The sequence below is a fragment of the Polypterus senegalus genome, chromosome 13, assembly GCF_016835505.1.
Source record: "Polypterus senegalus isolate Bchr_013 chromosome 13, ASM1683550v1, whole genome shotgun sequence".
NCBI lineage: Eukaryota > Metazoa > Chordata > Cladistia > Polypteriformes > Polypteridae > Polypterus > Polypterus senegalus.
In genome coordinates, this window is record NC_053166.1 from 29180440 (window position 1) to 29200463 (window position 20024).

The 20024-nt window shown below is 37.0% G+C and overlaps 1 protein-coding gene across 1 annotated transcript in view; it reads right to left on the minus strand.

Moving 5' to 3' along the window:
* The window catches only part of fbxo38 (F-box protein 38), a 48529-nt gene that overhangs the window by 13631 nt on the left and 14874 nt on the right, over positions 1-20024 (minus strand). The window contains exons 5-16 of the mRNA XM_039774515.1: positions 18944-19109; positions 15733-15870; positions 15342-15479; positions 14190-14283; positions 10453-10583; positions 9893-10063; positions 7800-7942; positions 7510-7714; positions 6734-6865; positions 5770-5955; positions 3857-4435; positions 650-750 (exon numbers count right to left, since the gene is read on the minus strand). Coding sequence (XP_039630449.1) covers positions 650-750; positions 3857-4435; positions 5770-5955; positions 6734-6865; positions 7510-7714; positions 7800-7942; positions 9893-10063; positions 10453-10583; positions 14190-14283; positions 15342-15479; positions 15733-15870; positions 18944-19109 — 2184 coding nt within the window. The remainder of the gene's footprint in view (positions 1-649; positions 751-3856; positions 4436-5769; positions 5956-6733; positions 6866-7509; positions 7715-7799; positions 7943-9892; positions 10064-10452; positions 10584-14189; positions 14284-15341; positions 15480-15732; positions 15871-18943; positions 19110-20024) is intronic.

The window sequence follows — 20024 nt, forward strand, 5'->3', positions numbered from 1 at the left end:
CAAGCCGAAAAAGTGTGGGCACCCCTGAACTACATACATGTACTTATATGACAGCATGAACTGCTTGTAGATAAGGTTAGTCTTTTATTGGTATGAACATATTGCAGCAGTTTTATTAAAAATAAGTGTCGGTCATTCTAAAACCGTTCACATGTGAGATGCCCGTGCAATGTGTCATCCCCAGGAGCCTGGGATTCCCAGGAATGACATGCGGGATATCCCGAATTCCCGGGAATGGATTCCCTACTCATGTTACTTGTGGCACATAATTCATATGTCAAGTCATCCAGTTGTATCCAAAGTCACAAACACATATATTTTTACTAAAACACTGTTAAAGAAACCACATTTAGAAAACACTACAGTGAACAAAAATAGAACATGCTCAAACATAACTGAAAAAAATGAAAAACTAGATGCATTTTGATATGGATTACCTAATGATGATATGCTCATCGTCAGACATTAAGTGACTTGAAAGGTGTTCATCACCCACCAAAATGCAAATCCTGAAGGAGAGAATCCTTCCCAAATGAACATTTTACAGGAAGAAATCAAATTTATTGACTTGCAGTTTGGGAAAAACATCAAAGAAATTATTTCTAAAAAATCGTGTCGAACTCCTCCAAAATTAGGATATTGGACATACCTGTACATGGTCATCTTCAGTAACAGGATCACTTGTACTTGTAGATTTATCTGCTGTTCTTTTTCGCTTTACTGCTGGTCGAGGTTTTGATCTTGAAAGCACTTAAAAAAATGTTTCATAATGTCAAAACAGACATCTGTCTCCTACGGTATTTAACTGAATTGTACTATTTTTCTCAAACATGTATAAATAAATAACTTTAATTTATCATATTCACTAGCATGGTGTGACACAAAATACCCACAATTAACCACCTTTCATAATCATATTACATAATGAGGTTCAAAATCCAGTGCACATTCTGATGCCCTGTGTTTACAGCTTTAATGTAGGTAATTGTGTGAATAGTTCCATGTAATTGTATAATACTACAGTTAAGTTGTATTGTTCATCAGTGACACAAGTTATCGCACATACTTTACTTGAGTGTTTCAACATTTTTCAAAAGCACTGGTATGCATAACTGTAAAACTTCTTTTCCCCAATACTACAGACCTCCACCAGACAACCTGCTTTATGACAGCTGCACGGAAGTGTCCATGAGACAGAGGGGTGGGCAACGTCAGTCCTGGAGGGCCACAGTGGCTTCAGGTGGCTAAAGGATCATGGCTGGTAACTTGAAGGTTGCTGGTTCAAAGCCTGGCAGTGAAATAAGGAATGCTGCTCTGTTGGGTCCTTGTGCAGTGTCCTTACCCTGTAAATGCTCCAGGGGCACTGTACAAATAGCTCACCCTGCGCTATGCCCCTTAAAACTCTGAGTAAGTTGGGGTAAGCGAAAAGAAAATTTTCCCTTGGGAATTAAAACAGTATACAAAAGAACAAAAAAGGTGGGTCATCACAAGACGGGTGACTCCTCAAGAGCCACCTTCAAAAGGTTCAAGGCACCATGAATAACTGTAAAATTAATTGTATGAAGATATAAAAAGTCTGACCCCATACAGACATTACATAGTTCAAGAAGGACACATATATTGTTTTGAAAGGTTCAACAGAACCCCAAGATAACAACTAAGGAACTGGTAAAGAAGTTGGTGAAATCAGGAACACAGAGCACTTCTTTTTCTACAACTTTTCAGGCCATGGCAATGGAGAAATTACTATTCCAAAACTGTTACAAAAAAGCTAGAGTACAGTTTTTAGTTGCTCACCAGGACAAAGATGTAGCATTCTGCAGGACAGTTCTCTGCCAGATAAAACAAAATTTGAACTGTTTGGCCATAACAATCAGCGATATGTATGGAGGCTGAGTGGTGAGGCTGTTACTCCAAAAAACACTATTCCAACTGTGAAACATGGGAAAGAGAGCATTATGTTGTGAAGGTGTTTTGCTGGGAAAGGGACAGGTGCACTTCATAAAACAGAAAGCATCATGAAGGAGGAACATGATCTGGAAATTCTAAAGCAACACCTCAAGACATCAGCCAGAAAGCTAAAGCTTGGTCACAGAAGGGTCTTCAGCAGCAGGACAAAGACACTAAGGCATACTTCTAAAGTAGTTATAAAAAAAAGGCTTTGCAGACAACAATGTAACAGTATTGGACCTGACCTGATTCCCATGGGAAATTTGTGGACTGAACTAAAGAAATGTGTCCCAGCAATGAGGCCCACAAAGTTGACTCAATTATGCCAGTTCCGTCAGAAGAAATGGGCCAAAAGTCCAGCAAAATATTGTGAGAAACACGTGGATGGCTATTCTAAGTATTTGCTTCAGGTTAAGCAATTTAAAGGCAATATCACCAAATAATAACTTGGTGGATGTAAAATTGACCCAATGAAAATCTGACAGTGATGAAAAGCTGAAATAAAACTGTCTCTTAATTATTCTTTTGAAGAAAAAACTAAGTAAGTTTAAGCTATATCCTTAAAAAGTATGAAAGAGAATCTTTTCAATGACTGAAACCGATGCAACACTTAACAGTTGGAATAAGCAGAAACTTAATGTAAGGGTATACTCAAAACTCTTTCAAATACATTAGACAGCAAGATGATCATAACAATGTGGTAACTCAAAAATACAGCGGAACCTCTGTTCACAACCATAACTCGTTTTAAAACTGGTCGTAAACCGATTTGGTCGTGAACCAAAGCAATTTCCCCCATAGGATTGTATGTAAATACAATTAATCCGTTCCAGACCGTACGAACTGTATGTAAATATATATTTTTTTAGTTTTTAAGCACAAATATAGTTAATTATACCATAGAATGCACAGCATAATAGTAAACTAATGTAAAAACATTGAATAACACTGAGAAAACCTTGAACAACAGAGAAAACTAACACTGCAATAGTTCGCACTATAGTGCTAGGAACCGCTCACTAAAAACACTTAAGCACAGGGAAAAAATTAACATTTGAAAAATCCATAATTTAATAAACCACCAAGAAAAGTAACACTGTAACAATGCACGCTACGAACCGATCACTGTAAACAGAACTGAAAACAAAAACAAGCCTTCTCTACCTTATGCATCCAGCCCTCCCTCTCTCTTTCGTGTGTGCCTATCTCTCTCACGCGCCTGTGTGTGTCTCTCTTGTGTGTGCCTCTCTCTCTCATGCGCCTGTGTGTGTGTCGCGCTCGCTCTCTCTCTCTCTCGCTGCACAGGAAATGTACAGGGAGAGACTGAACATGTACAAACCTAAAGGGAAACTGGCTTGTTCGTATACCGAGTGTGTACTCGTGAACCGAGGCAAAAGTTTGGCAAACTTTTTGGTCGTAAACCGATTTGTACGTGTACTTAGACGTTCATGAACCGAGGTTCCACTGTACAAAGGTGTTACTGAATACAGAAAAGGCCCGAGTTAAATTTAGACACTGGAAGCAGTCATTGTAAAAATTATGTATTATTGATGTAATGTTGCATCAAGACTTATTGTATTGTAATTTACTCTCAAATGAATTTGTACTACAGCTTCAACTTATTTAAAGTGTGGGCTGGAATGCACAAATAATAATATGTTTAACTGCTACAGCAAAAAAACAACTAAAAGGTGACATGTTGTACTTTTACCTTATTATTGATATTTTACTCACAAATGAAAATTGTATAAATATACACCAAAAACTGCTATTTTTTTTCTTCAGTATCCACAAAACTCTGGTGGATACAGTGTAAATGAAACAGAAAGCTGATTATTATCTAATAATTTTAAAAATCATAAGTATACAGGTAAGTACTGAAAATGCCTTGATTATACAGCCTTACCTGATTCAGACACCAGAGGGATAAGAGATAGCCTGCTACTTGCTCTAGTAACCGGCCTTCTGGGATAACCGTCTCGATGTTCAGTTACACCACCATCTTCTCTAGGATCATCATTAATATGTACAGTGCCATATTCAGCCCTGCGATCAGCATCAAAAGCCACTTCTCCTTCTTCAAGTCCTGCACCCCTGTGTAAAGTACCAGCAACAGAGGCAGCTGTGCTTCCATGTGTTGCTGCTCTAGATTGTTCACTTGCAAGAGAATTGCCTTCCACATTCCTTCTAGTCCTGCCGCAAGTGCAGCGTGCACGTACTGTTCCTTCATTACTGCGTCCAGCTCCAGCGGCTGTATCTTCGTGGTTGCTAGAGTCATCTCTCCAGTGCATTGAACAAACACAACTGGTGCTGGTGCGCACATTTCCTGTCCCAGCATCTTTTACACCATGTGCTCCTTGTTCTGGACTCTCTATAGCAGCTTTCATGTCAGCTTTGATCTGCTCACTGGTCACTTGGCATCCCTTTTCACAACATTGCTCCTGTGTTGGAAGTCCTCGCCGACGAAGAGGAGTTTTGCCTTTACCTAGAAATGCAACAGGGGAGAGCAGATGATGAGAGGAATATGACAATAAAAATGCAATTCAAAGGTTCATGTTTTTGTATGCAGGTGGAATCCTATTGTAACGAAATTCATGGGACCATAAAAATATTTTGTTACAACAGAAATTTCATTATAACGAATATGGAGAAAATACGTATAACGATGTGACCGGGATTGCCGGTGATTCACCATCTCTAATGACAGCAGAGCAAGGACAGATCCGTATCTGCTCTACTGTGTCTGGTAAACAGTTGACCAAGGGCAAGGTTAATAAAGTTGTAGTTTGCAGGATCAGGCTTACAGCGTAACATGCTTGTTGCTCGATGTTTAAAACACTTAACACTGGGCTTTGACTTACTTTTCCTCACACTCTACTAGTCTGCCATAGAAGTGATTTCAAGCTGCTGCAGTTTTTCTCATCTGAAGAAGGGAGCTAAAGCAGGACGATTGCCCCTGTGTCGTGGCTCCTATCTTGTGTGACTGAGTATTGAAGTAACAGCTCCTATTTGGAATGAAGTCTTGGGACTGTACCTGCTTTCTCTATGCAGTAATAAAGTACTTGTATGTTCCTTGGAAACCTGGACTTGCCTTACTTGTGCAACTCTATGACCCAACCTTGACAATATCTATATAAAAACAGAACGCTCCTTAAACTGCAAAAAATACTTTATGCGAAAATGAGGCATTAAATGTAACTTTTTTTTATTGAAATACATGTATGAATACAAAATGAAAATGAGAAGCTGGTTCAACTTTTTTTCAGCATAAACTGACACCATTTCTCACTTTTTTTGAGAAGTACAATGAAACTGTATGTGCACATGACACAACTACCCACGCAGATGCTAGGTAAGAGCACTGACTCAAAATTTGGCTATGCATATGATGTCATGCCTACACTCTTGCCAAGACTGCCCGAGACCGGAAATTTCACAACAGACTCTCTCTTTCTTTTGGTCTAACAAGCAAGAGACAGCCTGGTGCATGATCCTGAGACTTGGTCAGAGTAGAAGTGCAGCATTAAGGATGTGTTATATCGCATTATCATCTTCTTTGGCCATTTTCGGTTGAAAAAACATGCTTTATACTAAAATTTACATTTCGTTTAAACAAAATCTGTTAAACATAATGCGGTATTATTTGTCTGGGCCAATAAAGTATTTGTTATTCTGAAAATTTCACTACTATGGTATTCTCTGTAACAGGATTTGACCTGTATATAGTTCAGATATCTGTTTTTTCCCCCCAGATACTGATTTCTTATAGTACTAGGTTTAATTATAATTACTGTATATTCAAATGAATCATATACATACTCCCTGGCTTCTCAGGCTCCTCAACATTCACTGGCTTTTCCTCACTAGAGACATATGATGATGCTACTGCTGTCGTATGCTCAGAAGTAGCAATGGATGTTCTCTCTCCATCTTCCTCATCTTCACTGTCTGAATCTGGGACAACTACAGGTGCTTTTTTCACTGCTTGTTGTACACCACTTGGACCTGATGAAACAAAATGTTTCTGCTTAAAGGAATCACACCAATGTAGTTATTTAAAATATATATTTAAAGCCAACCCTAATTTCAGAATGTTACATTATTTTTTAAACAGTACTGTAGAAAAGACAATTACATATTTACAAATACTTCACACCTTAGCATCCCAATTGTTGCTTTTGCTACAATCATACTAAAATATCTTAAATTTCAGCTGCAAAAAGCAGGTTTGTTTTAAGCAGGTTATCAGACTGGGGAAAAAAGTGGCTAATCCAGAAATGTGAAACAGGTAAAATTATTTTGCCTTGCATCAGCTTGGTTATTGTCATATCCAGTGTGAGGCATTTTATTAGACTCATTGTAAATAGTTTTTAGTACACTGTATGAAGATACTGCTTGAAGTTTTACACCATTTAAGCCAATAACATTGGTGCTGTGATTAGACACTGAGATTAATTAAGAAAACAGAAAACTTGGAATAAGAAATAACATTGACCCAGTTAGGCTGAATTGTTTTCTTGAAGGCTCAGCTTTTCTGCTACTATACAGCTCAAAAACATGCTGTTTGGTTAATCATTGTCTTTAAATTATGTAAGTTTAAGTGAATGCAGGCCTTACACAGAAAAGCTTGCCTTGAACTAATTCCTGCTGGAAACAAAAAACTATGTTAGAAATTGATTGACTCAAGAAACTTATTCAAATTCAGGTGTATCATAACAAAGCAAAGTATGCTTTCCTATTGAAAACACATTATATATTGCTAATCTATTTTGCATTAACCAACCTGCTTGCTCCTCGTCAGCTTCCACTGGCTGAACAGGTTGGCTACATCCTGGAATGTCTTGATGATTAGGAACATCAGCTACAGCTTCAACCTCCATATTTTCTTGTGCTGGTTCTTCAATATCATGCAGCTCTGAGGAAATTTCAGATCAGCAATTAAAAATAAACATTAATATTTTGGGATAATTTCATATCTATAAAATACATGTCAATAATGTTTACCAAATTACAAAAAGTGGGAGGTTGTGAACTAGGAAGAATTGTGAACTGATTATAAATCTGTGTCAGTTGGCCCCCCTCCGTCTACATATTGATTAAGTTTACCACAGTGACTTCTGGGTGCATGCCACAGCACACTGCTGTTACTGCTCTGGTTAACCTCCACAGGAATTACTCTCCTAGCTCTCTCATTAACTTGTCTCTACCCACAGCAAATACTCTTAAGTCTAAAGTTATACCAATATAAATATCTGGAAAGCACTCATTCCATTCTGCCCATTTCCTCTCTTTTCTTTCAAGGACATAAGACCACAGTGGGTTCTTTGAGAAATGCACACAAATGTAATGTTAAGAAGTTGTAGTAAAGGATAACTATTCACAGACTCATCTAGTATTACATACTTGTATTCCCAGGTTTCTTATTAGGGCTTGTGATTTATTTTGCCATAACTCATTTGACACACTTATGAAGCAATCACTTCTCTAATAGTAACAAATAAAACAAACATACAGACTCAAGTGAAGTAAATTCTGCAAAATATGCACTGGACCCCTTACCCTCTGCATGTATGTGTTGTTCGGCTACATCACCTTCAACCCTGCCTTCATTATCATTTACATTATTGTTTTGTGGAGGGATGTTGGCATTATTATTCTGATGGTTGTTGTTGTTATCATTGTCATTGTTGGAGTTCTGATTGCTGACTAAGGCAGAAGAGACTCCAATTCCAGTACCAGCACTTAACCCAACACGTGCACAGCCCTGCAAAATAAAATATCCTGATTTAGTACCGTAGAAAAGGCAATAAATGCATAAACATTTAAAAACTAGTAACATGCAAGCCGACCTTTGGGGGCTCTCTGAACATCTGGTCCAGTGAAATGAACTCCAGATTTGGCAATGCTTCAATGAACTGACTGAAAGACTCTAATTTAATGGCATGACAGCGCACCAGGGTAAGGTCCACGAGTCTGCTCCACCTTGAGTGATCTGGGAAAACAGTAGTAAACACAGATCAAATAACCAAACACATTGAGACTTCTGCATTTTTAAAAAACTTTGTCATTCTGAGATATTGAGTGTTGGTTTTTGTTTGCAAGGAAAAAAATAATTTAAATGGTTTTAACACAAGCACATAACAAAATATGAAAAAAAGAGGTCTGAATACTTTCTGCATCCACTGTATGTGTGTATATCTCTGTCTCTCTATAAAAGTGCAGATGATGGTAATTTTCCTCTAGAACACAAAAGAGCGCTGTTATCTAATACCTTATCTCTTTTTCCCTCTGCAGACAGGAAGACTGACGGCTTTAACACCTTTGATGTCACTTCTGGTGTTCGCTTGCCTGGACCCACCACTTTAATCCTTATCAAAGAGAGGCCCTCCATGTTGAGCAGTCTATCTTGGAGACTCGTGTTTACAGTGTTTTATTTTTCTTTCAATGTGTTTAAACCTACATTTTGTTTATATTATACAGAGTTAAATATAAACAAATACATGGAAGAGAATGTCTGATATGGTTTGCATATTTGTAGCTGGAGATCCAATTCAGCCATTTAGGATTCTGAAGGCGGAAAGTTGCTTGTCTCACACTGTGTCTCATGTTAGCCGAAACCTATAAAACTCTACAACATGCTCTATATTAGTTTCTTTACCTGGCAGAGATTTCTATCCTGTAGACTATTCACTTGTTCTTTCAAGTTCAATAATAAAGTGTGGAGTTTTATGAGTATGTTCTATGCAACTCTAGATACAAAACATGATATATATATACACACACACCCTACAACGTTTTGATTTTGTCAGAGCAAGATACTGGTTGGACTGAGTCATTGGTCACATCAGACTATGCAACTTAAGATCACAGAAACGTGGTGTGGATGTTCTGGACTCACTAAACTTATGTAAACGAAGTCTATGATGAAACTTGCTGGAGACATTGTGTAAACGTGAAATGCCCTAAACAAAATAGCCAAACATCTGTGGGTGCTGGCAAAAGAACACACACAGTTGGTCTTTTAAGGTGGGTGAATATTCTAAATGTTCAAGGACAGACGTTTTGCCTTACTATACACAATACAATAAATGGTGATACATCTAGTACTGGGCAAGAATATAACAATACCACTTCAAAAGGAAGATGCATCATTTTGCTTCATAATTAAATTTCTAAAGAAAGTTTCTTAGATAAAAGTTTTAAATGGTCCCCCATCACTAGAACTTCTAGAAATTTCAGAAGACAGTTAAACACCTGGGATGGAATTCATCAGCACACAAAATTTTAAAAAAGAGCCTTATCAAAAGACTGAAACAAAGCCTTCTTTATGCTATCTTACAATGATACATCTAAGACAGCCTGGTTTTCTCTTAATAAACAATACATTTCATCAAAAACAGTGCTGTGCTGGTCTTTGACCAGAACAGACGGTCTATTACATTTACGTTTCTAAAAGTTATTACAGGCTTCCATTAGTGATTTGCTCCTGGAGCAGAATAAACTCTTTATGTACAGCATACCTGTCATCTAAGTGGACTGAGTACAATAGCGGTTAACTTGTTCAGAATCAGACATCTGATTTCTCAAAAACAAGTATTGTTTCCTGACAGACAAAGAAATATTTAAGTGACTCCAGACCCTTGCAGCAACCCTAGAAATAGGTATAAATGTCCTACCTTGCTAGCAGTTTCAGACTTTAGTACTAAAGGCTAGAGCTAAAGATAAAAACAAGTTGAGGCAAGTGGGTGAAACTGAGGGTATATGAAGAAGCAGTATTACCTTCACTTGCTCAAACAAGAATAATTCTGTTTTATAAGACTCAAGCAAGGCTTGGCATATGTTTGGTTCAGGGAACTGAGCAGTTACTTGTGTCATTACAGCAGACAAGTTCAACAGAAATCACTTTGAAATGCAGCCATATTACTGTACATGCTATACATACCTGTAATCCAGTTGTGTGGATTATGGAGGTGAGGACAGTTATAAATCACTAAATACTTGATAGATGAGAAAACTTCATTGACAGCTTTCATTCCGATGTCTGTGATAATCCCTGGATTTTCAATCACATCTGCTAAACCATACTTCACAAGGTCTGAATGACTCATTTTACCTTGAAAAAGAAAAAAAAATCAAATACAAAATACATGTCAATTTACTTAAAATATTAAATTTTACATTAAATAACTTCACTTTTTGATTTTATTTTCCATCACGCACTGATGTGGCGAGTTCGAGACTTGGCCAGATTTTTGCAAAAATAAAAGCACTGCATATGTTAATGTGTAACTGCATTCCCTTCTGCCAATGTAGAAGGTAATGATACTATTACAATAATTGCAGTTCAAGGAGAATGTTTTGTCACAAAAATATTAAAGAATCCATTCATTTGTGTCCCTTATTTTGCAATTTTTGTTCTTTAAAGCAAAGCAGATTTTTATTAAAATTTCCAAAATTCAAGAAAAATATTGTAAGCTGACAGTACAACAAAAAATGACTCACACTGCAACAAAAACTCATCAACATATCCGAGATGGAGTGTTTCAAACTGTGGAAATTCCAACTCTGCCATTTTTAAGGCTGAGAAAACTCCATCTTTTGTTAAGGAAGGCTGTATTCGCACCTCATGAAGTCTAGAAGAGAAGATGGTTTTCATATTAATCAAATGACATCTACAAATGCAATAACAGCATACTAAGTTACTATAAATTATGCTTGTACAAAAAACCTATCACTTAAAATATATCACCAAACCATTTCAACACCCTCCTTAATGGTATTCTGCTACAACTAAGGCATATTTCAAAAATTAGAACTGCTTAACTCGCCAATTGGCTAATTTACACAAGTCTGTCCTCTGCTTCACCCCCACGGCACTTGTTTGGTTTCAGACTACCTGTATGTGATTCTGCAGCACTTATGTACAATTGTTATCAACAATGAAATAGGAATAATGGATAATTTGAAACCGTTTGTAGCTTTTTTGCAACTGGCATTAACTTGGTTTATTATACTTAGCAAGTGTAAAAGTGACCTTAAAGACAACTTTAGGGCTATTGTTGAATTGGTAGTTCTGCTGTAGATATATTATTTGAAATCAACCAGTTTTGAATACAGGCAGTCACTGGAGTATGAACGAGATCCATTTCGAAGTCTGTCATTAAAGCTGAATTTGTACAGATAACAGAAACATATGGATCTTATTTAATGACAGTTAATCAAATGTTTGTCATAGTATATAATACAGTAATCCCTCCTCGATCGCGGGGGTTGCGTTCCAGAACCCCCCGCGATAGATTAAAATCCGCGAAGTAGAAACCATATGTTTGTATGTAATTTTTATATATTTTAAGCCCTTATAAACTCTCCCACACTGTTAACATTATTAGAGCCTTTTAGACATGAAATAACACCCTTTAGTCAAAAGTTTAATTTGTGCTCCATGACAAGACAGAGATGACAGTTCTTTCTCACAATTAAAAGAATGCAAACATATCTTCCTCTTCAAAGAATGCGTTCAGGAGCAGAGAAGGTCAGAGAGCACGCGAGAGAGAAGCAAACAATCAAAAAAATCAATACGTGCTTTTGGGCTTTTAAGTATGCCGAAGCACCGCGATAAAGCGGCACTTTGTAGAGGTGCGTCCGTATCCTCTATGCAAACAGCCCCTCTGCTCACACCCCCTCCTTCAGAGAATGTCAGAGAGAGTGAGAGAGGCAGAGAAAAGCAAACAATCAAGCACCGCACAGGAAGCATATCATATATCATTGAGGAGTTTTATTTAATATGTAATACATGCTCTGATTGGGTAGCTTCTAAGCCATCCGCCAATAACGTCCCTTGTATGAAATCAACTGGGCAAACAAACTGAGGAAGCATGTACCATAAATTAAAAGACACATTGTCTGCAGAAATCCGCGAACCAGCGAAAAATCTGTGATATATATTTAGATATGCTTACATTTAAAATCCGCGATGGAGTGAAGCCACGAAAGACGAAGCGCGATATAGCGAGGGATCACTGTATATATTTACAGTTCTATGCATACAGACTAACACTGTGTTCACGGCAACATGATCTGAGTTAAAACGGCTCATTCCTCGAGCCAGCGGTGATGGCACGCTACAGTGCATGAGATGAAATTTCATTATCAGTCCTTTATTGTGGACCCTTGATTCAATGTCTACCCTGTCTCCAGAACTGTGTAACCATACTGCCCTTTGTGCATCAACTGTGCATGTGCTACACAAGAAAACATCCACTCACTGAGTAAGCGTCTGTCTGAGGTGTTGCTCCTTGTACCTACACAATCTGACATTAAAAGCACACAGAGATAGCCAAATATGCGCAAAAATCATAGCAAAAAAACGCTCAGACCCAGGGCAAAGATGAAAGTTTGGGTAGACAGAAATGGAATACAGCTAAGCAGTCGGCTTCAAGTGGGTAATTCTTAATGCATTCAGCTAGCACGGCATTTCATTTTACCGGTTTTACTCAGCATTTAAGGTCCCGCAACCGAGTTTTGCCTTTTTTTAAAACATTGACGTCCCTCTAGCAGCATCTTGCGAAATGAGTGTGATCGGGTGTCCTCTTTGAAGAAACAGGCAAACGTTTATCAAAAAAAAGTTCAGGAATTATAGAGTAGAAGCAATGCAGAACTGTGACATACTATACACAGAGAAGTTAAACATGGTTTATAAAGTGACTAAGTAATTTTATAACTCTGATAAAGAAAGAGTTTAAGCGTTAAACTTTAAAAATGCTAACGTTATAATTTTTTAAATATGCAGAAAAATGACATCACTTATTAACTGCATAGCCAGAGGTAAAAGTCTTCAATTCTGAAGACTTCTATCGTATTCTAATTTCAGCAAAAACCAACTTAACATTTTAGTCTATGTTTTGGGAAAAAAAATGCCCCCATGCACACCACAGCAAGCAGCTGCTCTTACTGACTGTGCCCAAAATATACTAGCAACTGACATTAGACCACTATCCATGGTGAAAGATAATGGATTTAAAGAAATGATTTGCATTTTCAATCCAGGTTTCATTCTGCCTTCAAGGACACATTTTAAGAAACTGATGGGAGAGGAAATATCAGGAAACATTTCAACAAGTGAAGACTTGCATTAAATATACCAAAAGCAAAATTACCATCACTACCAATATATGGATGAGTGTGGCAACTGAAGCCTACGTTGGTGTAATATGCCATTTTACTGGAGAAGACTGGAACATGAAATCAGACATGGACACTATCCAATAACCTGAGACAAAGACTGTGCTCCTTTGGTACTGTGTCTTTTTGGAGAATCCTTGGGTACTGCTGGTTTGAATTTGTGTCTAATGAGCGGTTGCTCTAGGAGTCCCAAATGAGGCACATTATCTGCATTGTGAGGGAGTGTCAGTTACGCCACTATGGCCATGTGGCACGAGTTCCCGAGGCTGATGCAGCTCACAGGATCTTCACTGTTGAGGACCAGAATTGGTGAACCAGGCCAAAGGGACGCACACAGAACACCATGCTGAAGCAGACAGAGGGTCATTTCCAGGGGATGGGACATGACTGTGTGTCTGCCTAGGAGGTTGCCAACCAGGACCCCAGCTGTTTTGTCGTGCGGTTAGTGCGGCAACGCACTGTATCAGTGTATACTTCCCAACCTGACTTGAGTCTTAAATGGCAAGTCAATTAAAATTAAGGTAAAAGAAATATGGTTCATTATAAATAGTAATTGGATAGTAGTTATGAAAGTGGCTGGAATGAAAAGCCGCACTCCTCTAGGATCTATGTTCAATGCTTCCGTTTTAGATGTTACTGTACTTGCAATTCTCATAATCAAAACAATTAAATAATAAAATCTGAACTTAATAGACTTGCAAAAAATACGTCATTTACACAAAAGAGATATTTACATAAATTACAAATAAAATATGCCTTTATATTTGTCGTATATTTCATAAAAACAATACAATTATTTAAATTATATAAAGTACATTAACTTCATAATTATTGGACAGAGCTTTAAAAAGTCAGAGGTTTGCACCTGGACACTGAATAAAACACAATCACTGTATTGTAAAACTGTTTAAAATGTCTATGAAAATGGAAGACGGAGAAGAAAATTAAACCTTTTATTAGTATTTGTTTAAATGGACTATTGGTCTTAAAGTCATATTGAGTTTGCATTCTAGAAGTTTCCAGGTTTGCCTCCATGCACAATAACTTTGGCAGCTCACCTTCTGGCAGCTGTGATGATGAGGTAGCCAAGGTCAACTTCAAGTGCATTCTTACAGGCACCAAACACAATAGTGTGTAGATTTCTGAATCCTCCTGAAAAAGTATAATGTTTCTTTGAATTAAAACGATGAAACATAAGTCAATAATGACTTAAAACACACAGCAATAATGTCAAAATTAGGACTTCTGCTTTGGGATGTACAATAATAACTCAAAGGGACATGAGCTAATTCAGTCTTCCAAGATTATGATACTATCATTTAATTAAATGCTATACATTAAGTCATTTCATAGATAATCTTGTACTGCATTTTAAAGACAACAAGAGTATATTTTTAAGTAGTTTTGGCACAGTTTACACTAAACCAGTAGTTTCCAGTCGTAGCCTGGGGTTTTGGGGTTGGCTTGGGGGATCCGAGTGTACAAGCTTTTGTTCTCACTATTTTCAAAAACAAGGTGTTATTTTATCTATAAATGATCTCATTGTTTACTTATCTGTTTTTTCTGTTATTCTGCATCTAGAAAACATTAGTGCGAGATTTACATTCATAACAAATGTAATAAGAAAAACATAGTTTTTTTAACTTCTTAACTCTCCTATGTTTTTTTTATAACTTACATTTCTGTGGAGTTTACTTACTCCACACAGGTTTGAAAATGAGTTTGAAAGGTGTAAGCAGGAGATAGACTAAATGAAAAATGTACACTCAAGCACTGAACCAACAATACATTTTGCCAGCTTCTTTGTACATCTGTAAACCAGAAGAATACAGATGTTACACACTCGTTACAATTATCAAGCAAGATTGCAACATGTCTTGTAGTGGTAATTGTTCCTGGTCACCCTCCGCCTGCTCTAATATTTGTAGTATTTAACAAATCAACTTACCAAGAAGCTGGCAAAATCTGATGTTGGCTCAATTCTGAAATATTCAAATTGTTGTTCTTAGCAGAGATGCTACACACATTTGAGCAACCAGAGAATTAGGAGTACAGAATTTAGTTTTATACCATTTCAAGTAATAGGCCCAAACTGATAATTTGCTAACATGGTAGTGCCACACAGTGGTCACTATTAGAACTACCAAGGCAATTCATGCCATCCAGCTTGTATTCAGGTCTATTTAATGCTCCTTTGATTTCCACTTCACCTGATCTCCAGCTGTCCTCCACCACGTGCTGTATTAAGCCCCCTAAAAAGGGCACCCGTACCAGCTCTAATTGTTCCAGATTTCTAGCTGAAGCCAAACCGGTCACTAAGGGAACATACTTCAAGGAGTTTGTTGGTCCTGTAAGAAAAAAAAAAACACCCCACAATTTTAACCACTCTGCATTCTCTCAAATATAATATTAAACTGTTAATACTGTGTACAAAAATAATTAGCGTAATAGGAGAATCAAGACACTTAATTATTTTCAAAATAAGTAAATGAATGCACACAACATTTCATTATATACTACAATTGTTTAAAATGCTAATTTTATTTCATCAACTTGCAAATCTTTATCAATGTAAAAGCTGGGATATTGGCCTGGAAATACCTGCACAATTCCTCATGACAAATGTACGTAAGCTCACACAAAGAAAGTCCTTGAAGGGCTGAGGTTTGATCAAGCGGACCCACTTTAAGTAGAGATGTCTCAGTAGAGGAATACAGGGGATTTCTGGTACATTCACTCCTAAATCATATCAGTAAATTAAAAAAAAAAAATCTTGAAACATCTTCTGTAAACACAGAGAGATAAGTACATAATTTCTTACTTCATTATTAATAAGAATATACATTCTGAAAAAATCAAACTTTTTAAATTAATGGTTACCAATATTTTACAGTATTCTACAATAATGCAATCTAACCTATAACAGTAATCATGACAATATGTTAGAGATGCACAATTTGACAATTTTGGTGTCTTGATGCACTTAAGTTACCCAGAATGTGTATGTTAAGCAGGTTTTTGCTACAGAGACAGGCCATATCTTGATTTTTCCCCCAGAACGAACTGGTTGCTTATACTCTACTGCAAGGAGAATGTAAAACTCATCAAGTTAATAATAAACATGTTCATCTTACATGTTGCTGTTGTTCTTTTGATAATGTACAGGTGCCGGTCATAAAATTAGAATATCATGACAAAGTTGATATATTTCAGTAATTCCATTCAAAAAGTGAAACTTGTATATTAGATTCATTCATTACACACAGACTGATGTATTTCAAATGTTTATTTCTTTTAATTTTGATGATTAAAACTGACAACTAATGAAAGTCCCAAATTCAGTATCTCGGAAAATTAGAATATCAATTAAGACCAATGCAAAAAAAGGATTTTTAGAAATGTTGGCCAACTGAAAGGTATGAACATGAAAAGTATGAGCATGTACAGCACTTAATATTTAGTTGAGGCTCCTTTGGCCTGGATTATTGCAGCAATGTGGCGTGGCATGGAGTTGATCAGTCTGTGGCACTGCTCAGGTGTTATGAGAGCCCATGTTGCTCTGATAGTGGCCTTCAGCTCTTCTGAATTGTTGGGTCTGGCGTATTACATCTTCCTCTTCACAATACCCCATAGATTTTCTATGGGTTTAAGGTCAGGGGAGTTTGCTGGCCAATCAAGAACAGGGATACCATGGATCCTTAAACCAGGTACTGGTAGCCTTGGCACTTTGTGCAGGTGCCAGGTCCTGTTGGAAAATGAAATCTGCATCTCCATAAAGTTCGACAGAAGCAGGAAGCATGAAGTGCTCATAAACTTCCTGGTAGACGGCTGTGTTGACCTTGGACCTCAGAAAACACAATTGACCAACACCAGCAGATGACATGGCACCCCAAACCATCACTGACTGTGGAAACTTTACACTGGACCTCAAGCAACGTGGATTCTGTGCCTCTCGTCTCTTCCTCCAAACTCTGGGACCTTGATTTCCAAAGGAAATGCAAAATTTACTTTCATCAGAGAATATAACTTTGGACCACTCAGCAGCAGTTTTGTCTTTAGCCCAGGCAAGACGCTTCTGACGCTGTCTCTTGTTCAAGAGTGGCTTGACACAAGGAATGCGACAGCTGAAACCCATGTCTTGCATACGTCTGTGCGTGGTGGTTCTTGAAGCAACGTCTCCAGCTGCAGTCCACTCTTTGTGAATCTCCCCAACAGTTTTGAATGGGTTTTGTTTCACAATCCTCTCCAGGGTGCGGTTATCCCTATTTCTTGTACACATTTTTCTACCACATCTTGTCCTTCCCTTCGCCTCTCTATTAATGTGCTTGGACACAGAGCTCTGTGAACAGCCAGCCTCTTTAGCAATGACCTTTTGTGTCTTGCCCTCCTTGTGCAAGGTGTCAATGGTCGTCTTTTGGACAACTGTCAAGTCAGCAGTCTTCCCCATGATTGTGTAGCCTACAGAACTACACTGAGAGACCATTTACAGGCTTTTCCGGTGTTTTGAGTTAATTAGCTGATTAGAGTGTGGCACCAGGTGTCTTCAATATTGAACCTTTTCACAATATTCTAATTTTCCGAGATACTGAATTTGGGACTTTCATTAGTTGTCAGTTATAATCATCAAAATTAAAAGAAATAAACATTTGAAATACATCAGTATGTGTGTAATGAATGAATCTAATATACAATGTTCACTTTTTGAATGGAATTACTGAAATAAATCAACTTTGTCATGATATTCTAATTTTATGACCGGCACCTGTATAATAATTTTTCAGCATGACTTAAACCATATAAACCTCAAGTTAATAAAAAAAATGGTCATCTGTATTGGTAAAACGTGGACAGAAACATATTGGTTATTGGTATTGACCAGAATTTCCACACTGGTGCATCACTACAATATGTCATGCAACATTACATAAGACGATCAAAGTGTGGGAGGTTATATTGTACCAGTATTATCAAAAACGTAAAAACAAACAAAGACAAATGACATCTTCCCTGAAGAAAGGGACTTAGCTGCCTCGAAAGCTTGCATATTGTAATCTGTTCAATTAGCAAATAAAAGATGTCATTTTGCTTTATTTCTCATTGCATCCATAATGGCTAACACGGTACAACACCCTACTACTACATACATGTATATAACACAGAGTAACTTCTAGTGATGATATCAGATGCAAGACATACATTTTCATAGTCTTGCTATTACATTAGTAATAAACAGACATCTCTCTCGTATACAGAGAGAAAAACACAAACTGTGTGAATTGAATAATACAGTTTTGATCTTTGTAGTTTTACACAGTTACAGAGGTGTAAAATCAATGGTTTGTCAACAGAGAACCAAATAGTAGGAGGAATACAGATTTTGGGCAAGTAGTACTTTTGAAAAAGAAAGAAAATAAAATACACAACAGTTGGACCCATACATGCAAAGCAGGCATATCGATAAAAACAGTGAGGTGTGATACAGAATACTTCAATAACATGGACAAAATATGAACAAATAAAATTAGACATGCCATTGTACATGATTAACACATAAAGAATAAAACAAACCATTTTACTGAAAGGAAATTTAAATCAGTGTACAGTACTTATTATTAATAACTGATTTGGCAACCCTTGCAGAAATTTTAAAACAATTGAAGTATGTTCATTAAACTGCATTTAAAACAATAAATAAATATTAAATAAATCTAAACTAAACTGTCTTTGCACAATATTTTCCATATTTTACTATTCAACTCATATGTGGCAATCAGGACTAACTAATTGGTACTTTTTCCACATTTTTACCTACCTACTAAGTGAAGTGTCTGGATCTTAGCTGCAATTGGAATGAGCAATTTGTTCTCTGGTGGAATTGGGAATGCCCCATTCCTATTCCTAAACTTTCCCAGGATGTGAACTTGAGGCATGTAATTCCAGATTGCTTCTACCAGCTCCAGATGTGATGTTTCTACACCCTAATGAAATAAATTATTAGAAAAAGAAAAACAAGGTTATTTTCATAATGAATTTTTCAGTTTTTCATTTTTCATGATTATTTCAACATCAAAAAATGATGTTTGCTTAGTAAAGATGTTTTGAAGAAACCCTATGACCAATTTTCTCTTTCAAACCAACTTAAATAGCTTTAAGTACTGTCTTAATGCATTTTCTGCTTTAGGAGACTAGAGAGAGAAGGAAACAACTACACATACACAGTATCCCTGTACCTGCTAAATTTTGTTTATTTAAAAGTGAAGCATGTGGGGGAGAGAAACAGAGCAGGCTATATCTATACCTAATCTATCATTTTAATCTTTATAATTATAACTACCAACGTAATAATAGACTGCATGTCAATAACTCCTGGGGAAATAGGAAATTAAGGCCGAAGCTGTCTCACTTTCAGTTAAGACTATAAAACGACATCAAAAACTCAGAATCAGTGTCTCCATCACGGGACAGTTAACTTCGTAAGTTGGAATGTTAAAGGCCTGAATCACGAATTAAAGAGAAAGAAAGTACTCTCTCACCTAACAGGTCTAAACGCTAAAATAGTATTTTTACAGGAGACCCACTTACTAAGGAAGGATCAGTTCCGGCTGCAAAAAGACTGGACTGGCCAAATGTTCCATTCTAGTTTTACAAAGAAAATTAGAGGTGTGGGAATTCTCATACATAGAACAGTCGCATTTGTAGCATCAGATGTAGTATTGGATCCTGAAGGGAGATATGTAATGGTCATGGGAGACTTATCTAACTGTAAAATGATTTTGATAAATGCTTATGCACCTAATGCTGATGATAAGGAATTTATACAAAATTTATTTGCACCCATTCCCAATCTGAACACTCATAAAATTATAATGGCTGGGGACTTTAATTGTGTTTTA